The sequence below is a fragment of the Sinocyclocheilus rhinocerous genome, unplaced genomic scaffold (genome assembly GCF_001515625.1).
Source record: "Sinocyclocheilus rhinocerous isolate Xijiao unplaced genomic scaffold, SAMN03320098_v1.1 scaffold182, whole genome shotgun sequence".
In the NCBI taxonomy this organism is placed as follows: domain Eukaryota; kingdom Metazoa; phylum Chordata; class Actinopteri; order Cypriniformes; family Cyprinidae; genus Sinocyclocheilus; species Sinocyclocheilus rhinocerous.
The window spans coordinates 1,578,719-1,603,061 of record NW_015655576.1 but is presented as its reverse complement, the minus strand read 5'-3'; the positions used below and the strand labels follow the sequence as shown (position 1 = coordinate 1,603,061).

At 36.5% G+C, this 24,343-nt stretch overlaps 1 protein-coding gene and 1 long non-coding RNA gene across 2 annotated transcripts in view; both read left to right on the top strand.

The window, feature by feature from the left end:
* LOC107718604 (Na(+)/H(+) exchange regulatory cofactor NHE-RF2-like) overlaps positions 1 to 2,983 on the top strand; it is a 36,802-nt gene extending 33,819 nt beyond the window's left edge. Inside the window, exon 6 of the mRNA XM_016525766.1 lies at positions 1,301 to 2,983. Within this exon, the coding sequence (XP_016381252.1) occupies positions 1,301 to 1,468 (168 nt within the window). The 3' untranslated portion in view covers positions 1,469 to 2,983. The remainder of the gene's footprint in view (positions 1 to 1,300) is intronic.
* A 13,167-nt stretch (positions 2,984 to 16,150) lies between these two features.
* LOC107718603 (uncharacterized) lies at positions 16,151 to 23,185 on the top strand. The gene is made up of 3 exons (XR_001637433.1): positions 16,151 to 16,445; positions 21,651 to 21,726; positions 23,153 to 23,185. It is a non-coding gene; the product is annotated as an uncharacterized LOC107718603 (long non-coding RNA).
* Positions 23,186 to 24,343: the final 1,158 nt, after the last annotated feature.

Below are 24,343 nucleotides of genomic sequence, written 5' to 3'. Positions count from 1 at the left end.
TACAACTTAACCACTGATTTCTAGTCGTGTCCTCTTTTGGAAGACCAAATAAAGTAGTTTCGCTTTCACAATGAAACACACGGCGGGCTGAGTGAGCGGAGGCCGGCGGGCTTGAGAACGGCGGCGGCCGATCACTGCTCTTGATTGAATAGCTTTTGTAACTTTAAAGATTAGTCTTTAATTTATACAGTCAAATATGCAATGCTGTTTTACATTTCATTACTTTATTCAATTTCTGTACCTAAAAACTAATGTTAGACCTACCTAAAATCACTGTTTATTTTATTGGTGTCTTTACTCTATTGTATTTTTTTGTGCTGTTGCTTGTAGTTAGATACTTATTTTAGATTCTTATTTTCTTTATTTTATTTGACAGTATAGTTTTTGCCTAAACATAGCACATACCGAACCATACCGAAACCGTGACTCTTAAACCGTGATACAAACCGAACCGTAAGTTGAATCGTTCCACCCCTAATACAAATATACATTATTCAAGTCAAAATGTATTTAACAGTTTTATAAATTTTATAAATTATAATATTTATTATATAATAGGATAATAATAGGATAGGAATAGAAATTGAATTATTTTTATATAATAAAAATATTCCTATTATTTAATACATTTCACCAATTTAAATTTAAATCAGTATGATGTTAAGATGACAAAACACATTGCAAGGGTCAGATCATTTAAAAAAAAAAAAAAAGCTCCTTAAGATAATAACTTCACATTTTCACTTACAGTATCTCAGTGTGTGTGTGTATATATATACACATATATTAGTAGGCATTTGTTAACTGCTTATTGTCTTTAATGTAATGTAATCTCTACATATATATAAAAAGAAATTATATGAAATATATGCACACACACACATACTATGCTCAAAAGTTTGGAATAATTAATATTTTTTTCTTGTTTAATTATCATCATATTAGAATGATTTCTGAAGGATCATGTGACACTGAAGACTGGAGCAATGATGCTGAAAATTCAGCTTTGATCACAGAAATAAATTACATTTTAAAATAAATTTAAATAGAAACCAGTTACTTTAAACTGTAATAATATTTCACAATATTACTGTTTTTTTTACTGTATTTTTGATCAAATAAATGCAACCTTGGTGAGAATAAGAGAATTCATAATTATTCCAAACTTCTGCTTTATTTATATATAGTGCACAAAAATGCATTTAATGCCAAATACTCAATATTTTAAGCATACTGTAATGTGGCTGTTTGAAACTGTGTTATGTGTGTATATATATATATATATATATATATATTGTAGTTCTCGAGGGAGAGCAGCAGCCATCTTCTCGACCCGTTTGAAGAAATAGGTCTGTGTCTGAGCCCCACGGCGGCGGAGGCTAAAGAAAAAGCCCACGCCAAGCGCGCCAGAAAGAAAGCGCCCCAGATGGACTGGAACAAGAAGCATGAGATTTTTAGCAATTTCTGAATCTCCTTCCCAGAGACGCCCCCCCCCCACGTGTGTTGCATTCAAAGCCCTGGACACCTGACTGCTTTTGATGGAAAAGAGGCACCTATTTTTGTAGAAAATGAAAACTTGAAACATAAGAAGTTGAACAACACACCCAGAGGGGATGATGTGAGTTGCACGTCTTATGAATGGCTAAGAAAGTCAAAACTTGATGATCAAGCTGCTCGTAAAGAAGGTTTTCTACATGATTTCGTGTTCATGCTGTTTATTCGGCCACTTCAATATAGCACGTTAACAATAACCGTACTACATGGAATACAAAAGCCAAATGAGACTATTATACAGAACAGCATATAGACTGTGCTTCTGCAGAACAAAATCATGTTATTGGATTTAGAAGGACCAAATGAATGAAGCTCGTTTTATGTCGTTCATGTTTTAATGTGAGTCATCGGAAGAATAAGAATTGTTCTTTTGCCAAAGACACAACCTATAATCAACCTGATCAGCTGATGTCTTGTGAGTTTCGATTGTTTTGAATGGACGTATCACTGTTGGATATCAACTTTCTTGGAATTACTTTAAAAAGGAAGAAAAAACTGGAGTGACCCAGAAAGGGGAACCTGCAAAGGAATTGCACTTCTTCAACACTAGAGGACGCTGTTTATGCACTTTTGGGCTTCATTATGAAGGAAGAAGGAATACAGTAGAACATGTTGAACCACCAGAGAGAGCATCATAACACGTGCTACTTTCTTACAGCTCGGTTGACTGCAAGAGAAGCGAAACTTCTGCATCGAACAAGTGCAAAGGTGCAAGATACGCCACAAAGAGTCACTGCTGTATTTACAGTATATTCACTACTGGTGCATTCTGGGACGTGGATACCGACAGACAGATGGCATGCAAGAAGTCACAATCATGCAAAGCCGAATCGGTTTAGGAAGCGAAACAAACCTTGTAAAACAATAAAGAGTAACGCATACCTTATCTATAGAGGCATGAGTTTGAGGAACTGACGTTTGAAACTGTTTGAAGCTGTGAGAGTCACTGAACTTTGTGCATAATGGATTTATGACAGTGACCCTCAAACTCATCTCTGAAGGCGGTCTCTGTCACGGCTGATTCTGGATATAACATTGCCACCATTATTCGTTTGGATTTTGGTAACACGGACAATCATGAAAGCTTTTGAGAGAGCTCTATATGCATTTACTGCACACATATTGTGATATATAGCATCAGCATTACTATTATTCATCTTAATAATTCATGATATGTTCCATGTTTGCAATTTAGTATTAATGTAGTCAAGTAGGCTAGTTAAAGGTTTTTTTTTTTCTTTTCTGTTGCTCCCCTATGCCAGCAATGAGCAGTAATGGGAAATCATTTCCCATCAGAAATATTCGTATTAGTATACATTTTTTCAATAAAGTGTCACAATCACATTCTGAATGAGATCGTTGTGTTAATTTAAATGCATTCATCAGCAGAAAGTGTCACTGAGCACTTTAGTTTGTTTAGTAGTTTGGTATTTATGTTCTGAAATATTTGTTGTAAAGCTAGGTAAATGTTTTGTCATATTTAATAAACGATAAATCAAATTATACTATAGGCTGGTCAGTATACATTTGATAATAAAGGATTCAATAAAAAATATATGTTATTAAATATTCAATATAATAAGAATTTAAATTGCTGTCATTATGTGTGTGTGTGTGTGTGTGTGTGTGTAATGACAGCAGCAAATATGATGTTCAAAATTTTATATTTAATTAACACAGTATTTTTACTCATTTTTATTCAGATTTTACTGATAAAAAATTGTGTTTATTGTCATTGGTGGATTTTGTAAAGTTTAACTGACAAAGCAGATGTGTCAGTAATCACAAAATGCTCAAATATAGGCCTAAATTTATCAGTTTATAGCAAATTTTTCGGAATATACTGTCGTCTTCCAAATAAAAATGTGTTCTGGACAATAAATCAGTCCCGACACTGGTAATATTACTAAATGAAATACTAATTCTAATGTGTAGTTGGCATGGTTTTATTAAAAATAATTTATATTTTTTTAATATGAAATATTCTATTATATATTTATTATATATATTTCTATGTGAAGTAAAGGGTTGTAGTTATATTTACTAATATACAGTATATTTATACATTTATATTCCTTATCTATATTCTGATCTATACCTGGAGCTCCTACAAAAAAAAAAACAATAGTTATGTCAGAAATATATAGTGTCTTTTTTCTGTCAGATCCGCATAGATTTTTTTCTAGATGTTTTTTTTAGATGTTGCGAGAGCTGACTGAACTGTACTCTGGATTGAGTGCTGCTTGTCCGTGGCAAGATTGCTGCCCTGATGCTTTTCCGTTGCTAAGGTGTTCTGACTTTTTGTTGTGTTGCATCGCGGTTGCTAGGGTGTTGTGTTGGGTTGCTAGGTGGTTCCTTACTGGCGTAAATCAAAAGAGCCCATCTCCAAGTCTCCAGAATATTCTGCTCCTTACGTATGTGTCCATCAGTGCATGCGATGGGATTTATTTTCACCCGTTTTATCATCGGCCAGGTGGAAATTGTAAGTCAAATCACTCTGACAAATAATAACACCTCTCATCTCAACAAGACACATGATTTGAGGAATCATTAATGTAGCACAAATACTCAGAGTTAGTTTAATTTCCTAACCACAGGTATGAGCAATATTAATAGTGATGCTTGTATAACACCACTAATAATATAAACCACAATGATTCACTCAAATCTTGAACTTTGTCAGTTATGTTACAGTCATTTTTTGCTCTTTTTTTTCCCGTTCTTATGTCTATGTGGCTCGTTCCCTGCAAAGCCTGCCGTTTTCTCTCCATATGTCATACAAACCCCACTTGCAAACTTTTTCACACAGCTCCTAGACGTTCACTTACTGTGAGACACTGGCACGAGCAAACGTGTCCAGCCACAACCCGATGACACCCTATGAGCCATAAATGATATGTGAGCGGCTCTTTCGGTCTTTATATTAGAGACAGGAGTGTCTGTTTGCACTGAGGACACGCTTTAGAAACCTGAGCAATATAATCATATAAGTGAAAATAAAAATAACTGATCTCAGTGGACTGTGCAGACAGTCTGATAAAAAACTAGACCACTGGAAATACCCGATTTAGCCTTTATAAAAGGAGTTTGTGAACAATAATCCTTTTTGTTCTTTTTAAATTTAACATGCAATAAAAAGACGACCAGCTAGCACATTACGAATCAGTGCATGCGCTTGACAGGGTTTGTATGTCTTTTGCTGAACAAAATAAATCCCTCATAATCTCTGAAAACAATTTTAAGGATCCCAGGACGGTGCAAAAAGTTGTAAAGTCTGGGTAAACTAAGGGACCTGTGGCGGGAACCATAAAAAAAGCAGTTTACTGTCATGCTTGTCTAGCAGTGTAATGCAACACAGCAACATGTTTAAAAAAAAAAAAAATCTTTATAAGAAATTCATAATGTGTTTGGATGCATACACTATACAATAACTGTAAATCCAAAGTGTATTTAGTGTAAAAATGTCTGATATTGCATTAGATGAAGCGTCTGTATCTGTGCCCAAATGCTCTCTTCACTAACTTCACGTTTCTTCCTCATTTTTGCTCAGTGTCTTTTAATGTCTTTTAGCTGGTGTTTGGGTGTTTTTTATGAAGACCTCAGGTTTTCAAACGTAACCACAGGTGTTCATCATCACATTAACTATAGACATAATCCACTAACACTTTACAACCACAAAATGTACTTAATATGTGTGTATACATATACATATGTCCATTTAAATATATTATTCACATCATTTTGTACCTATTATTTCAGTTTTTAATTATTAATAATCTATTATTATTTAATTTTAAATGTTTTGCTTAAGTTTCTTTTACAATTTAATTAATTTCAATTATATAACTGAGTATAATTATAAATATCTAAAACATATTTAAGAAACATTAAATTAAAATATTTTATTTGAATTATAAATAAAATATAGTAAATATTTTAATTAAACAATAAAAATAATATTCATATTCTTTTAGAAATGAATGCAATAATGTTCATACATAATCAAGTGTTTAAATACTTTCTTGAGCTGCTGCACTCTTAATTACAAACTGTTTATTAGATCCTCTTTTGCCCCAAGAATAGCTTGAATTGTTAGTGGACACTGCAATGCTAAAACTATATCCAAAGTATGCAGCATGGACATTTTGTGTATGGAAAGATTACCTGGTTTACCTGGATTCAACAAGCTGCTGCAAACATTGCTTCAGGTGTCAGGTTGGTGCTGACATTACAGCCTCGTGAAGTTACTCTTGACCGTGCATTTCTGCTGGAACATATATATAATTCGTTTTAAAGGTTTACAAATACAGCTGGGGGTACGTTAAGAGAAATAAATGAATATAAAGGTTAATTTTTTTTTTACAGCTTTCTTTCTTTCTTTTTTTGTTGAACTTCTGACTTTAAAATGAACAAATAAAGGCTTATTTCCCCGATAATTTACATTTATACATACTAAATTTAAGTTTTTAATTCAGAAGTAGCAGATTAATTAAATAATATTCCTTTTGAAAAGACATAACTGAAGAAAACATTTTCAAAACAGTTGAAGGCTGGGCATGATCCTTAAATAAATGAACAGAAATCTGGCCAAAAAGATGAATTACGAAAGATGAGGACTCGTTGTTCCTGCATGTAGCTAAACCACAAAAATATGTGCAAAATATAGCATAATTAATCTGTTTTGCCGACACGCGATTGGCAGAATAGCCTACGTTACTAGCGTTATGGGAAGTCTGCATATATTCCTGCGGTTGTAATCTTAAATTTAGCGCTCAAACGAGCTTATAGTAATAGCAATACCACAGTATTCTTTGAAGTACTATCCGATTCCAGCGCTTTACCTTTTGTCAGTGAAGGGCAGCTGCTGCCACTGAAACCGGAGCGCTGCAGACGGGCCGAGAGGGCGGCAGTCCGCATCTCCATGGCGACGCAGTGTTTTTGTTAGCATGAGCGTGAGTCAGAGCAGCAGTGAGTCACAGTCAGGAGGAAATTCTCTGTTCTCTATTCACACAACCACACACTCTCACCGAAGCCAAATAAGGACAACAGCTTGGAGAGAGAGACGGGAAATCTGTCCTGTCCGTGGCCGGTGCACCGGTGTTGTGCCGAATTCTGCACCCCTGCCAGATTATGCACCCCCTCGTTGAAGTCGCTACCTGATTGCCTAATCCTAACCCCTCCCCCACACCTACTCCTAAACCTACCAATACTAGGGGGTGCATAATCTGGTAGGGTGCAAATTTCGGCACTACACCGGCACTGAGTTTGGGAGGGAGGGGAACAGTCACACCCAGCCACTTCACACCTCGGTTTACTAGCCAAACAGCTCGATTTAGGTGATAATATTTCACTGGATGAGTCACATCGCAAATGGTTTAGCAATTTCGCGATGATAAAGTGGACTTCGGCATTTGTAGTACAACTCCAGCCCTTTTTGTTGGATTATGTTTTTAGATTATGAATGTTCCACATACAGTGATGTTATAATATGCTAACACCCTGGCACTTTGGTTAGCATATAGGGTGTTTTCACAACACATCATCAATCTGGAAGTCGGCCATATTGGCGGCACTGAATGTAAACAATGCCAAAAACAAAGTAGTTGACTAAGTTTCCATAACAGATTTGAGCAAAACTTTTGCGATATTTTATAATGTCGATAAAAAAACGATTGCAATATGACGGTGTTTCCATTAACTGATGTTATGCGACTACAATGTAATTTTTTCCTCTCGCAATAAATCATGGCGATGGATCTTGGTAGGTTTACTATGGCCCTGTCCCAAATTGCATCCTAAACCCTCGTGAGCCCACACTTTCGTGACGTAATGCCGCTTTGACTGTCAGAAGTCTGCTGCGGAGCTTGCCTCAGTGCAGGCTTGGCAGAAGTGCGCATCAAGGGTACATACCAGCCGCAAAGGGGGCGCTCATGAGCACCCTTCTAAAAGCTAAAATGACGAATGGGACACCCTACGTTCTCGTGGATTTAACGGACATTCACACGCGGCGGCCATTGTAAGACAGCAAGTGCACATGAAGTGTGCCATTTGGGACAGGGCCTATATCGCAACCATCTTTTTTTTCATCAAAAGAGTCGTAGATGTGTATCTTTAGCGAAGCAGTGTGGAAAGCCGCTTCTGAAACGTGCTGCGGCGCAGCTGCTATAAACACAAGCATTGACTAGAGGGGCCCTGATCAGCTCCGGTGGCCCTTTTGGAGCCGTAATGCGCTGCAGACATGTAAATATGGAGTTATTCAAGCATTAATGGCAAGAAAAGCCCCTTATACTTGAGAGCGGCCACGTATGAGGTGTTTCTTGGAGGTTATAGTAGATTAAAGAATGATCATGTGACTTACGTACACCAGGTGACTTGTAAATGCGACAAAACATATGTCGAATTGCCTGAAAAACCACCTTATGCCAGCGTAGAAACTTTTTTGCGATATATGGGAGTTTTGCGAAATTGACGTGTTTCCATTAGGCTTATTTTCAATTTCAATTTGCGCAGTTTGAAAGGGTAATGGAAACGCAGCTTATGACGGGATAAGAAACAGAAGGAAGAATTGTCGGGTCGTCAGTCCACGACAAAGGAACCAGCTTGTATGGATCTTTAACACCTATTAACTTTAGTTTGTCAAAATATTGCACCCTTTCCTGCTTACTAAGTCCTTCTCTATATGATTAAGCAGCTTTTTTCCGTGGTTAAATTAGTACAACAACGTCTTCAGAAGTACATTAGCCGTGCAATCCATGCTGATGTTAATTACTCTTAATTTAGTTTGAATCACTTAATGCACAGCTCTATTTTTGACATCGGCTCAGTCAGATGTTTTGTTCTTTGCTAGTTATTACTGTCAATCAGCAATGACTCGCGGAACAATTTTGCGGATTCACTCGTGTAGTTTTAACACTGGCGTGTGTCATTCCTGAATCTGTATGCGCGGACATTTGGTCCTCTTATATCTAGACAAACAAAATTTTTCTTCAAATTGTGAATGGGTTATGTAGAGAAACCGAGCAAAGGGTGCTTCCCTTATAGCACAACTGATTTTGACAGTTGACCGGAAATGACTGAGCTGGCTTATCTAAAACCAGGAAGTAACTGTGCATATAGCCGATTAACAATTATTAAAACATTGTTTTAACAGTTATCCTTGGGTTCGCCCAATAACCAAACAGTTGAGGGTGAGTAAATGATGACAGAATTTTCATTTTTGGGTGAACTATCCCTTAAACTTTTTTTTTATTTTATTTTTTTGTTTGCTGTTTCATAGATGTTTTATTGAAAAACTTATAACAATTTATTAGATGTCAGGCTCCCAGTGTTATACCACATGCTTTGGGGCATGTTGTCACAAAAGGTCAACATACAATAAGCTTTTTTCTTCGACAATAACAGTGAAAATATTTAATAGCTTTTAGCTTTTTTGTACTCAAAGCATGGTATTCACATGCTTTCATGGCACCTTTTGGAAACATAATCTCTACTGTTTCTTTTAAGTGCAGTCTTCTGTAATTACTCTGCAGCTGTGCAGCGATGACAGCAGTGTAGTATCTACATCCAGTAAGAAGCCATTTAGCAGTCGCTTTTAGCCAGTGTGAATTAAAGGGACAGTTCAACCTAAAATAAGAATTCTGTCAGCATTTTTTTCCAAACCTGTATGACTTTTTTTCTTCTTCTGCTGAACACAAAAGAAGATATTTTGGACCAGACAACATTGTCTTACTTTCATTGTATGGAGAGAGAGAGAAAAAGGTTTGGAACAACATTTTTGCATGAATTTTAAGTGCTTTTACACTGACTAAAGTGTTGACATGACTTTTTGAGACAAATTAATGTTGTAGTCTGACTAAAACAAACTTTTCAAGTCCATGTAACCATACTGACTGAGATCCAGAGTCCAGGATGTCCTATTACACCATGGTGGTCAACCTCAGCAATGTGTGTTTTGGGAATACACTGGATTTCTTCATTGCAAACGTTCTGCCAAAATGACCAAAAATCTATTCAACCAAAACAAGCATTGTGTGTTGGCAAAAACACTGCCAACTGGATGATGTCAGAAGGCCCTAATAATCACCTTCACAGTAAACCGTGAACTTGCAGTGAAAATTGCTCGGATTGATCGGTATACCGCAGGAGAAAAGTTAACGTATACATTCTATAAACTTGTAATGGTAGGCAGTGCTGGGTAGATTACTTATGAATCATAGTATTACAAATTACATGACACAAATTATAGTTTGTAATGTAATCTACCGGATTACATGTATTATGAAATGTAATCTGACTACTTTTGGATTACTTTTGACCCAAAAAATATTCCATTGTTTGCTATCAACATCATTAAGTGTACTAAACATTACATTATGCCAGGGTTTCCCAAACTGGGGTTCATGAATAAACTACAGGGGGTTTGAGAGTTGCTGAAAACCTGGAAGACTTTCCAAATTTATAAAAGCGGTAGAATTTTACAAAGGAACATTTAAGAGAAAAGAATAGGCCCTAATTGGGGAAAATTAAATCATGATTAATTTACTGCCATTGTAATCATGTAATCTATAAAAAGTAACTGTAATCTGATAATGATCATTTTATAATGTAATATTATCTAATTACAAGTGCTTACTTTTTGGAACCTGATTACCTAATCTAGATTACATGTAATGAGTTACTACCCTGCACTTATGGTAGGTTAATGGTCACATGCATAAACCTGACATTTGCAACATCACACGAGTTGTCAGCCAAACACTAGTTCAAGGTTGTCAGTTGATGTCACTGGATTTTCAGAACTGCACATAAAAAAGATTTTGTCACCACAATGTGTTATGCGGTTGCTAAAGTATTGTTTTCAAGTAGCAATACACATGGTATATGTTTCTGCCATACATCACTGCAATAATGCAGAGCCATTTCTATGTACCTTTACTGCAGGTCTAAATGTTGCTGAGCAGATTTTAAAGCATGCATAATGGACTGCAGTAGTGGTATGGTAATTATATAGTCTGTGTTTGTGTGCTAATGGATTCAAGGGCTCACATTTATCAGACTGTGGGTGTTGGGTGAGGTATATGGACATTCCCATGAAAGAGTGGCATTCGAAGGGCATCACTGTGAAAGAGAGACAAAGAAGGTGTATTTTGGAGGTATATTAAAGAAGGGAGTATATTAGATGTGCATTTATTTATAGGGAGGCATGAGAACAGCAGTGTGTCACTGTGACAGTGAATGATCTCATTAAAATGATCTCATGCAGAGGAAGTGCTGTTGCTTTCATTTCCTTTTTTTCTGAGATCATTTTGTCTCATTTCCCATTTACACTGTAAAAGGACTTCATATAATGCTTAAGTGATTTTCATTCAGATTTATTTGTTTTAACAATGATGACTATAACTATTGTGCTATCTTACACGTGCAAAACTCACCATAATGATGCTAGGGTGTTGCTATGTTTTCTTAGTATGTTGTTATGCAGTTGCTAGGGGGTTGTGGATGGTTGCTAGGGCAGTGCTTGGTTGTTGTTTGCTTAGGGTTAGATTTTTTGTTAAAAACTGTTTATCATCTGTTGTTCCAGCTTTGCTGTTTGAATGAAACAGTTGGAGGGTCACATGCAGATGCATTCTGGGAGCTGATGGGCAGCACACTGGTCAGCTGGATGGAGTGTGGGAGGGGGGTCAAGTGCACTCAGATTTGGCCCTCAGTCGGGAGGAAAAGAATGTATACTAGTAACAGCCAGACAGTTAGTTAATATAGAAAATTTCAGGCCCTTGCAGCATTTTAACCTACGACTTTTCAGTTAAGCTGCAGTTTTTCATGCCAATCTGTGACCCCTGATGAAAAAGAAAAAAAAATGTCATCATTTACTCACTTTCCTTCTCCTGTGGAAAACAAAATACATTTAAAGAAATGTCTATTCATACAATGAAAGTCAGTGGGATCCGATCTGTGTTCCACAGAAGAAAGTCAATCAAACAGGTCTGGAACGACATGAGGGTGAGTAAATGATGACAGAATTTTCATTTTGGGTGAACAAACAATCCCTTTATGAAACGTCCCCTTTGCATGTCAAATGTGCATGACTCAGTATGTCAGAGTATGTGCATTATCTGCTGAGCCACAGCTCAAAAAAAAAAGAAAATGTTTTTTTTTGGCAGTTCCTTGAGTGCAGCTGTCATTATCTAAATACCTGAAAGATCTGTATCATCGTACATGACAATACCTGAATTACCACATTTCAACAAGGAAATGAAGACATGACAGTCAAAGAGAGAAAGATGGTCTGAACGGAGGAGAGGGAGGTCCCATTAAGAGTTTATTTCAGCTGGGTATATTTAGACACGACCGTGAAAAAAAAACAGAGAGGAAAAAGAATGATGTATAAACAGCAGTACGAATCTGATGTAACATACTGCAATAGGCCCACACACACACATAGCAACTCATGAGAAAATCTGCTGCAAATTACTCTCAAGGACCAAGAGCACAACACACACTCTGATATTACACATAATGACCGACATAAAGAGAAATCAGCACAGAAGTGAGCGAGACAGCTGGAAAATCAATACTATTAATGGCTGCAAGTGGTGCGCGGCGTGCGTAACAGTAATGGATAATATCATGAAGACTACATGAGCAGTCCGAGTGCTACACAGCAGCAGCCACAGTGACGCCATTGTGGTTCAAAACGCACTTCCTGTCTGCCGCCACAGTGTTTGTGTTTCATGTTGCCGTGGCAACTGTGAACACATAAATACCAGAGAAAAAAAAGGAGTGAGTGAGAGAGAAACTGAGAAATCGAGGACAAACCCATATGACTAGCTGGAATGAAAAAGCAAATGCATCCTGACAGGGCTTTACTGCTTTGTGTGTGTTAATGTGTGTTGTGGATTAGCAGTGGCCCCTAAAGCAACATTATAATACCTGCTGTTTCCATAGGGTTTTACTGCCTGTCCCAACAAATTCCAGTAAATATATGTAACATTATGTAAATGCAAGTGATTATGTCATGCACATTCAGAATATTTTGAAGGTTAAAACATTTTGTAGAATTAATAAGCACCAGTTGTGTAAGTAAAATGGCTAAGCCTGTGTGAAGTATAAAATATTTGCTGATAATAGTTTACCTATAGTACACTTTTACCTAAACATTTTCCTTAGCAAACAAAAGTCATTTATTTTTAAGCATGTTAGCATGTTCTGTGGTTGCTAGAACACTGCTATGTGGTTGTTAAGGTGCTTTGGGTGTTGTGTGGTTGCTAGGGCATTGCTATGTGGTTGCTAAGGTGTTTTGACTGGTTGTTGCTGTATTCTGTGGTTGCTAAGGTGTTTTGATTGTTTGTTGCTGTGTTCTGTGGTTGCTAGGGCATTGCTATGTGGTTGCTAAGGTATTTTGACTGGTTGTTGACGGGTTCAGTGGTTGCTAGGGCACAGCTATACACAGTTGTTTAGCTGTTTTGAGTGGTTTTAATGCATTACTATGTGGTTGCTAGGGTGCTCTGGGTGGTTGCTAGGGCGTTGGTAGGTGGTTGCTTAGTGGCCCAAGTTAAAAGAGACACAAGAGTGTGTGTGTGTGTGTGTTTTCCAGTACTCCAGTACTAATCAGTGTTGTTACTGTTAAATAAAACTATATATATAAAAAAAAAAAAATGGTAATTTAAATAAAATAAAATATTAACAGAAATAATCAAAAGAAAACTTAAACTTAAAAAACTTGTCTTGGCAACTAACTGAAATAAATACATTTAAGTTACGTCCTAAAACGAAAACTGAAATAAAAAATAAATGAAAGCTAAACAGAAATATAAAAGAAACTTATAAAAATGACAAAAGCGCATACTAAAATTACTAATACAAGAAAGAATCAAATTACTTTTGTATAAGATTGATTAAATTAGTACAAATGGCATATTCTATACACTCTTTACTATATATTTAGTTTTATTGTTGAATTTAGAATGTTCGATAAGTTGTCTTTTCCTCTGATTGTAGTACAGTTGAGTACAGTACTGTACTACACTTCCAGCACAAGTTTTGTTTATTGTGTGTTGATGTGCGAGTGAAAGAGCGTTGTGTCTGGAAGAGGAGCTTGTGTTTCCTCTGAGGAATGCTTGGATAATTAGATCCCGCTGTCATGACAACCAAACTTGATTTTTAAGGGGGCCAAGACTAGTTCAGTTATAGAAACCTGAGTCAGTGTCTGCGACTCACACACACACAGTATCAAGGCTGACTTTTAGATAAGACACACATGAACCCTTATCGCAGCATTCATGAATGTCTATGTACAACAGCCTTGGATTGTGAACTGATTTTGAGTTTATATAATTCACCCTTTTCCTTGCAATATCGCTGGAAATTAAGTGTCCCCAACTAAGCAAGTCAGAGGCGAGGCGACAGCAGTCAAGGAACCAAAACTCCATCGGTGACAGAATGGAGAAAAAAACCTTGGGAGAAACCAGGCTCAGTCGGGGGGCCAGTTCTCCTCTGACCAGACGAAACCAGCAGTTCAATTCCAGGCTGCAGCAAAGTCACATTGTGCAGAGGACTCAACTGGTTCCTGTGGTCTTGTCCCAGTGGCCGTCTAGGAGACAAGGTCTTCACTGGGGATCTGTCTTTGTGGCTTATCTAGTTGTCCTGATCTCCACTGACATTCAGGGCTGTAGAACAGTGAAGAAGGGACAGTGTGTCTGCCTCCCGAACAATGTTAGGTAGGTTATTCCAGAGTTTGGGCGCTAAAAAGGAGAAGGATCTGCCGCCCGCAGTTGATTTTGATATTCTAGGTATTATCAAATGGACAGAGTTTTGAGAACGCAGTGGACTTGGAGGACTATAATGCAGTAAGAGCTCGTTCAAATACTGAGGTGCTAAACCATTCAGGGCTTTATAAGTAATAAGCAAGATTTTAAAATCTATACGATTGAGAGGTCAAAAATGAAATAAAAGGAATAACTCACATTCTCTAACCTGAGCAGCAATACACAGAATAAAGAATGGAAAAATTATCCTTCTCAAGCTTGTGTGCCAAATATAATAACGGACAAACTTTCTGATTCAGCATATGACAAATTCAAACCCTCTATGGGTTATTTGACACTACGACATCCTGACCGCTGACTGTAAACACACAAAAGAGTAATGCATATAAAAATATTTTGATATGTGGCAAAACCTGGATGGAAGCTGAATGTATCCGTCATGTGTTGGTGTTGGATAACCTCAAGTCAAGTCAGTGTGCGAGTCAGTGCTTTCAGCAGCATGCTATGAGACTGGTGTGTGAGGAATGTGTGATGTCCAGACAGTGTGCAGTTGTTCGGACCCTTTTATATTCGGTCAGGCAGGAGCGGACAGTCGTAAAGTGTGTACGAGCTCAGAGTAAACACATGTCTCTGAGCGCTGGAGGAGGGTTAGTGTTTGTCAGTGTGTGTATGTCTGTGTCTGTCCTGTAAACACTGCACAGGTGTGACCCTCTTTGTGTCCTTCTGACCTAATACAAGTATTGGCATGCTGTAAACGGCATTCAAATGTTTAAATGAAGCACAAGCATGAATGAAAGTGTCTGAAAATGAACAACAGGTGTAAATAATAACCAAAACCAAGAGTCATTTTACTTAATAATATCTGTTTCTAATATGCTGCATATTAAAATGTCAAATTATTATATATGTATAGTATTCAAATATTATTGTATAGCATAGTAAAGTGTTTAGAAAAAATAAATTAACACATTAATCACGTTGTTGCTTTGCAGCCTGAAATAAAGATGGACACAGTTATTGTTTTATCCAGCTGTATTTACCTCCAAGTGAAAGATATAATCTGTTTTTTTCTCTGACATTTTGGTGTTATATTTTTCACTTGCATGTTATAAGTTACATTTTTTTTAAGGGGGTGATTCTTTTTTATACCCACTGTATATATACTGTATGTATATATATATTGTATAGCAAAAAAGTAAGTGTTTAGAAAAAAATTAAGGTACTACAGATATTAAATAAAGGTAAACAGTATGCTGTTCTCTATGTATTGTATATACAGAACAGTATAGTACAGTAAAGTGATTAGTATACAAAATGAGATGTAAAATTATTTATACAAATATTTATATAGAATATAATGTTTAAATGTGTACACAACATGTAAAATGTATATTATAGAGAATATTGCACTATAATATATGGTATTTTTGTAGTGTAGTGTACTAAAATGGTGTATAGTGCAGTGTAGGGAAGTACAGTGTGGTGTAGTGTAATATATTATTTAGAGCATAATATTTCTTGATCTTTGAGAAAAAGTAATAGTCTACACTACAGTAAGTACACTACAGTGTATTTTATAGTTGTGGTTTACAGTGTGATGTTCTACAAAACATTACTTTGTAGTTTATAATGTTTTTTATTAAAGTTAAATATTGTGTAGTATGGTGTAGTCCAACGCAGAATGCGAAGGTAAAGTAGAGAATAGTAAAAGACTGAGAAAGAGAGCAATCACATGCTGGTGTCCTGGATGAAACTCAACAGATGCAGGTGAAACAGTGATTGGGAGAGATCAGATGAAACGTGAATAGCATGAGGTGTGTGTGTGTGTGTGTGTGTGTGTGTGTGTCTGCTGTATAATTGCTCCCTGCCTCTTCCTGTGATCCACGCTGATGTAGGGGAGGGCTCAGCTTCTGACGTTATACAAATAGGAATTCCCTTCGCTGTCTCTCTCGCTCCGCTCTCATTCACTTTCACCCTGTCTGGCCCCCAGACGAACTCTCTCTCTCTCTCCTATATAAACACTCATAGAGTCTATACAGGAGTCGGACACTCCCTCTGAGACACAACTGCTATAAGGTTCCTCTCACGCTCTGAACGGAGGAGATACAGAGCAGTCAGACCACCCAGGTAAGAGGCCAGCGTTACACTTCTGAACTTTGAATAACATCTGCATGTGGTTTCTCCACTATCCGCTCGTGCCCTTTAAGTTTCCAAGGCGTTTTGCTCTTTAAAAAAAAAAAAAAAAACCTTGTTCAGCACTTTGGAGTGTAGTTGGTGATGGTCGGACGGACTGTTTGAGTTCAGCCAGACAAGTGATCCACTTGAGCGTCCAGAGGAAAGGTCATCCGTAAATAGTTTATTTGAATGGGCCGTCTGAGCGACTGCGCGACATCTGTAAGCGAGACATGAGTTCGGGGCGGCGGGAAGCGGAGGTCATAAAAACGCTCTCAAAACAAGGAGTGCGAGGATGAGGCTGTGGAGAAAAGCTCAAACATTCTTCTCATTGTTCTCAAGTCTCGAAAGACCGTGCCAGACGCTGCACATCCAAATCAACTTCCAGAGGAAGAAAAATAAAAAGTGTGGCAAAAACAGAAAGGCCAAGCCGGGAGTGTTAGACGAGGTGTGTGCAAACTGGAACGCTAGATCACAAGAGAGCGAAAGTGACCTGAGGTGATTATTCATCTTGTGCTCTTTCAGAGTAAGAATGAGAAACCCTGACAGTTTATTCAGTTGAGTGAAATGTTAATATAACAAAGTTATATAGAAGTAAAGTGTATAGTAGGTAATGGTGTAGTCTAGTACAGTGTATAATATATTGAAGCGTTTAGTACAACAAACTTTTCAGTATGATATTCTGTAGTGTACAATATAAGCGTGTAGTATAATGAAGTACAGTATACTACAGTAAAAAAGACAAGGGTTTTATAGTATATTGTTCATATTACAGTGAAGTGTGTACTTGAGTATATAGTAAATTGTGTAATATTGAAATGTATAAAATAGTGTTACATTATACAGTAGTGTAGTAGAGTGTATAATATATTGAAGCGTTTAGTATGATATTTTGTAGTGTGCAAGTGTGTAGTATAATATAGTGTGTAGTAGAGTATATTATATACTGTATGTGATATATTATGTATATTATATACTATAGACAAGTATTTTGTAGTATATAGTGTATAATAAAGTGTGTGTGTTGCGGTATACAGTAAAAAGTCAAATGTAGTAAATTGTGTAGTACTGTGAAGTGTATAAAATAGTGTTACAATATATACTCTAGTATAGTACAGTGTATAATAAATTGAAGCATTTAGTACAGCGAATTGTTTAGTATGATATTCTGTAGTGTACAATACAAGTGTGTAGTATAATAAAATGCATAGCACAGTATGGTAAAGTGTGTAGCACAGTATAATATATTAAAAGGACAAGCATTTTATCGTATATTACAGTGAAGTGTGCACTCTAGTATATAGTAAATTGTAGCAAATTGTGTAGGATTGTGAAGTGTATTGAATAGTGTTGCACTATATACAGTAACAATAATAAAGTGTGTAGTACAGTATATTATTATTAAATGTATTTTATAGTATAGTGTGTATTAAAATTTACTGTAGTAAACTGTAAAAATGTAAAAAGTAGTCAAATATGTAGTATTGTGAAGCGAATAAAATAGTGTTAAGAGTAATATTACACACTATACTGTAAATTGAAGTGTTGAGTACAATAAATAGTTTAGTATGATATTCTGTAGTGTACAATACAACTTGTGTAGTAGTGTATGAAGTGCATAGCACAGTATGGTAAAGTGTGTCGTACAGCATATTAGTGAAAAAGACAAGTATTTTATAGTATATGTTAATGTGAAGCGTGTACTGTAGTATATAATATAGTGAGTTGTACAGTATTATGAAGTGTATGAAATAGTTACATTATATAGTACAGTGTGTAACAGAAAAGGAAGCCTCATAAGCCTCATAATGTGCTCATTAAGCCTAAAAATGAGAAATTGAGACCGCGAGAGAAACTAGAGAGACAGAGGGAAGCTTCAAGGTTCTGGAAACAGGCCTGTCCCACTTTTCTGAGAGCGCAGGAGTCCTCAGGACTGGTACAGAGATTAGGAAACGGTGCACAAGTGGAACAAGTGTGATGGATTCCTGTATTTGCTGCTGTGTTTTCTTCATGGCCACTGTGCTTAAGTTAATGGCTGCTGCTGAGGAGTGAGTGTAACAGTATCTGGAGTAAAGTTACAGGGATATTAGCACGAGAACCATGAGCTGTGAATTTACGCTCGATTTAAAAGGGAACAAACGCCTTTTCTCTGCAGTGAATGCCGCTGCAGAAGTTGTATTTGGTGTCAGTCACTTTGGTTTTGAGTTAAATGAAGCTCATGAACAAATGAGAATTATTAATTCTTCTGATTTTAATTTGATATAATTTTATGTATATTTTATATATTATATAACAGTAGCCTATAATGTTAATATCTAAATGCAATATTGTATAAATATCTAAATATTTATACATTAAATGAGAACAAAATGTATACAAAAATGTATATAAATATATTTATTTAATCAATTTCTCATATTTACTTAATCTTATTGCACATTATCAGATTATTTAAGTGAAATTCAAACCATTAAACAGTAGAGGACTGAATGTAATTAATGACTCAGCAAATTATATAGTACAGCAAACAGCAAACATATTCTCACGGGCAGGGTGGAGTACTGTACGCTTATAGAAGCCGTCGGTCATGATTTTTGCTGAGTCATTAATTACATTCAGTCCTCTACTGTTTAATGGTTTGAATTTCACTTAAATAATCTGATAATGTGCAATAAGATTAAGTAAATATGAGAAATTGATTAAATAAATATATTTATATACATTTTTGTATACATCTTGTTCTCATTTAATGTATAAATATTTAGATATTTATACAATATTGCATTTAGATATTAACATTATAGGCTACTGTTATATAATATATAAAATATACATAAAATTATATCAAATTAAAATCAGAAGAATTAATAATTTTTTAATATATTGCTGGTGTTTCAGTCAACACAATTAGACTTTTTTTATATTTTACTTGTGTTTAATTTTTTTAAAATGCTTCTTGTGTTATTTTCATTTGAAAGTCATTTTGCATCTGGTTACTGAATATGTATAATGATGCTGTGTGGGCCTAAACAGATGCATCCAATCCTATGTCCACTTTTTAAAAAGGTCCAGTATCAGATTACCTACAGCGGCTAAATGAAAAATCTAATTTGATGGCAACTATACGGATCTGGCAAGCAGCAGAGCCAATGATATTATGGGTATTTTTTCTTCAATCCCTAAAATTAGCTGCAACGTGAAAGTGTGACTTCTCATCACGAGGACAACTGTAAGAAGTCTTTCCTGCTCTTTTGCTCTGTGAGGTGTAACCGCATCGGCTGCATCACACCAGACGCTGTCATTAGTGAGAGGAAAGACTGAGATCACTGGCAAAAAGAACAACTGCGGCTTCAATTTAGGGGTGGAAAAGCTGAAAGGAAAGATCTGATGGAAAATATTAATGGACAGAGATCTTTCCGTTCGTGAGGCATCACTTCATCAAGTCTAGATTGGGTGGATGATTTCAAGCATTTGAGAATCGGGAAAACACATCACAGCGCTTCAGATGGTCCAGATGCCCTTCCAAAGCAATATTCGGGCTTAATGCATCGTTTCAGTTGCAGTCTAACTTGGAAAGGCGCGTTTTTGTGTGTGGAAAACGCATAATGATTTTTCTAAGGGGAAAATATCATGCTTTAAACTCTTTTGCAGCTTTCGGTAACTGGACATTTGAGTTCAATCCTGACTTGGGTGTAGAAGTGAGATCAAAAATGTCTGAATGTCTTTCCATTTGATGCATACACATCAAACCAAGTGTCATTTATTAAAACACTTTTCAGTCAAAACATTTCACAAAAAAATGAGTTTTCTTAGGCTTTACACGATAAAACAACAGATATTCTTTAGAATTACTGATAAAGTAAACATTTTGTGGTTGTGAAATATTAAATAAGGCCATAGTTAATGTGATGAACTACACCTGATGTTACTCTTATAATAAACCTGTGTGAACTTGAGGACAACATTGAGCAAAAACCATGAAAAAAAGTGAAGATAGCAAAGAGAAAAGATCCTTAAAATGCAGGTTACAAGCACTTGCTTTGATATCTTGTTATCAAATGAAATTCAGACATTTTTAACTGCGGCTTTAATGTCCTAACTGTTTTTTGGGGCCTGTGTGTGTAAGACCGACGGGCCACATCCTCTGATCAGCATCTAAATGACTGTCTGTCTGTAACACTTAACTGCAAAGTCTCATCTTGCGCAGTTAGTGGGAAAAAACTGAAAAAAAACAGCACCACAAATAGTCAGTGCTCTATAAGTAATGGAGGTCTTTGTTTAGAGCTGGCAGGTTTACTCGCAGCATCATCCGGGATATTTTATGTAAAGACATAAACATAATGCTCCTGGTTTACGTAAGCTAGGAGTTCCCCTGCGTCTGGACATATTCATGTCCTTTTTTTCAAAGCTGACATTTGTATTGACAACTGCGAGACGCTGTGAGGAACTGGAACGATTCTGTCGACTGGTTACGATGCTGTAAATGTTCCTTCATAAATGTTTAGAGGGAAAACAGTTTGAAGAGAATGCGAAGTGACATGTTACAACTGGAAAATATGTTTCTGCTTTAAAAACTCCAAACTGATGAGTCGCTGTAGGAAAGATTGCCGTAATAGACTGCAATGAGGTGAAATGAAGAGCAAATGGAGACCGATTCTCTTAAGAAAGACTGTAGTTTTCAAAGATATGTCTCTTCTAGAACAGATCTCAGTAATGTCTCAAAGTGTGCCAAAATTTGTATTAATCCAAGAACTTAATGCCATCTACACTGATTTTATAGGTCCAAACTCTTACTCTATGTCTACAATAATCTCTATTTTAGGAGAAACATCTGAGATGAAGCTGATATTGAAATAAAACTCCTCTTAGCAATGCATTAAACACATGAAGTAAACACTTAAAATACTACAAATTTCCAACTGTGAAACAAGTCTGGTCCTCTGGGACTTTATCTGAGAGAATGAGTGGTCCTGCAAGATTCACTAGATCCTTCACAGGTTCTGCCTGGTTTTTTGTCACTCTTTAAATTGTACTCCAGATGAGACACGAGGTTTTGAACAGAGCAACATACTTAATGTTTTTTTTTTACGGTCACTCGGCAGGGACTGCACGTCTTTCTGACCTCATTTCAAACTGTCATTGAAAAGCTATTTTTATAAGTCTACAGGAAGCCCAGTCACGCTTGCAGAAGGAGGGGCCAGCTGCAGTGACCACGGACTACATGACAAAAAATGAGGTGCCCTTGGAAGACACAAACACACACACACTTTGCATGTTAAACAGACAAGTGCAGGCAAGTTCATGTGTCATCATTTACTTGCTTTTAAACCTGTTGGACTTTCTTTCTTCAGTGGAACCCAAAAGAAGATGTTCACTGTTAAGCTCCAAAAAGAATCAAAAAGCACCATTAAAGTCAACATAGGCCCATTGTAAAAACATTCCTCTAGCAACATTTTGCAAAACTCCAAAATACATGCTATTCACTGCAGTTTAGTGCTGAAATTAACACTATTTGCAGTAAAACATCAACAACTTATATTTCTTTTCACACAAATTATGATTACAGGTTGAATATTGATTAATAAGGACTTATTTTCACGCATTTCTTTGCACAATGCTGTGTTATGAGCTCAATCCACTTTTACCATAGTGCATGATTTGTAAACTAACAGATTTTGATGTTTGCATCACATAACCAGCTCCATATGGCTTTTCTAAAGTAAATTTGCTCGGGAGCTCACCTGATACAGCGATGTGCAGCGCTCAGTCCAGTGAAACACAAGTAATGAACTCGATAAGCAGTTGAAAAACGTGTAGAAGCAAGCAAAAACGGCATGGTTGCTTAAGCAACTGCATTTTTAACTCACGTTTGTTAACATTTTAGGGTACGTTTAGAGCAGGATTTAGTTCATTAAAAAACGTGACCTTTTAGAGCCACTCTCCGAACATTTTATTTCCAAACTGCTGCGATACACGCAACAACTAACATAATAAAACATTGGCAGATTCACATTCATCTGTTTCTGATCATCTAAACGAGCTTTTAGTGCCACTCACTGGATATTTCACTTTGACCGTGCCGCAAAATGTGCAAAAAGTAGCATAATTTTGCAGAAATGTTGTCACTTGGGTTTAGCTTACATCCAGCTGACATGTTTTTACAACTGGCTAACATTCTGGCAAGGTTCTTTCAAAGTTATAAACAAACGTTCTTCCAGTAATGTAAACAGAAAGTTTGTTCAGAGTTATCTGGTCTTTAATAATGTTCTCAAGCGTTAGCACAAAAACTTTGTTTATACATGATTTCTGAAAAGCTTTAATTGGGCATTCATGTAACTTCTTTCAAATATTACTACTCGTTTCAGAATGCTTAAAAGAACGTTCAAAAGTAAAGTTCCCGTAATATTCACAAAAGTCTAAAATGGAATGTTCCCTTAACGTTTGCATAACAAAAATATTTCGAATAGTCAGAGAACATTCAGAATGAATGTTTTCATAACTTAATGGGAACGGTATGTTTTTAGAACATATTTTTGTTCGCTGGGCAAGTACTTCGCTGGTGCTTTTCTGTCCTTTTAAGAGTTCAGCATCCTGTATGTGTGCACTGTTTGGAAAAGAGCAGCGTTGACGTTCTCCTAAACATCTCCTTTCATGTTTCACAGAAAAAAAAGAAAGCCCTACAGGTTGGGAATGACACGAGGGTGAGTAAACGATGATAAAACTTTCATTTTAGGTCGAACTCTCTCTTTTTTTTTGTCTGTTTGCTATCTGTCTGCTGTTCTCACAGAGCCCTTCTGTATGATATGTTAGGACAGATATAGAAATGTAGGACCCCACCTCAGACAGAATGACTTAAGCCCGGACCCTCCTCTTCTGCCGGCCAGGGGAATTCCTGGCAGAGTGATTTTTAAACCTAATGACTGAATCACATTGCCAGGGATTTCCCATGGCTCGTGTGAGGGACTCGACTCGGAGACTGCAGACACGCCAGATATATGCATTGCAAACACACACACACACCTGAACACGTGAGACCCTAATCCTGAAGGAATGCAGACCGTCTCGCACATGAGTTAGTGGTGACAGAAGTCCCAATTGACGTGCATTTCTATGCTGGTTGTGTGGTGTCAGGACTTAGCCCACTTGTGAACACTGCATTGAACTTCTTTGTTCACAGTGGTTAAGTTCTGCCATCCTGAGACCCAAATCAGCAAAAGAGAAGTTAAAGCCAATTGTGCCATCAAACTAAATGCATGCACACTGAGTATTGTGACATGATATTCTCATTGCATATAATAATGTACCTGAAAACTGCATTAAAGATGCACTAGAGACTAATTTGACTCTTCTTGCTGTCGTCAGGCTCACGCTGTTGTGACAGGCCTGTTTTTATCTTGTCAGAAGTAATCTTCATCTCAGGTGTTTAGCACGATATGCAACAAATGAGCCGTAGCCTGGAAATAAAAATACTTGGATAAACATCTTTTGTTGGTACTGGAACAAATTCCTATCAAACATGGTGGATTTTTTCAGGCGGCGAACCACCTAATGCCACTAACTTCCTCTATCCCAGCTAACAAAAATATGAGCCAAGAGTGTCTTGCTAACGTTCCCATTAATGAAAACGTTCTTTCTGAATGTTCAGAGGATATTACAAAACATTTTTTTAAATTATGCGTTAAGGGAACATTCCATTTTAGAATGTTGCAAACCTTATGGGAATGTTAAATTTGAACGTTCTGAAAAAGAAAAAAAAAACTGATGAGCATCCCACTAAAATGTATTAGAAATAAAACATTACATGAAAGATGTAAACATAACATGTTTTGAGAACATTATTAAAGACCAGGAAA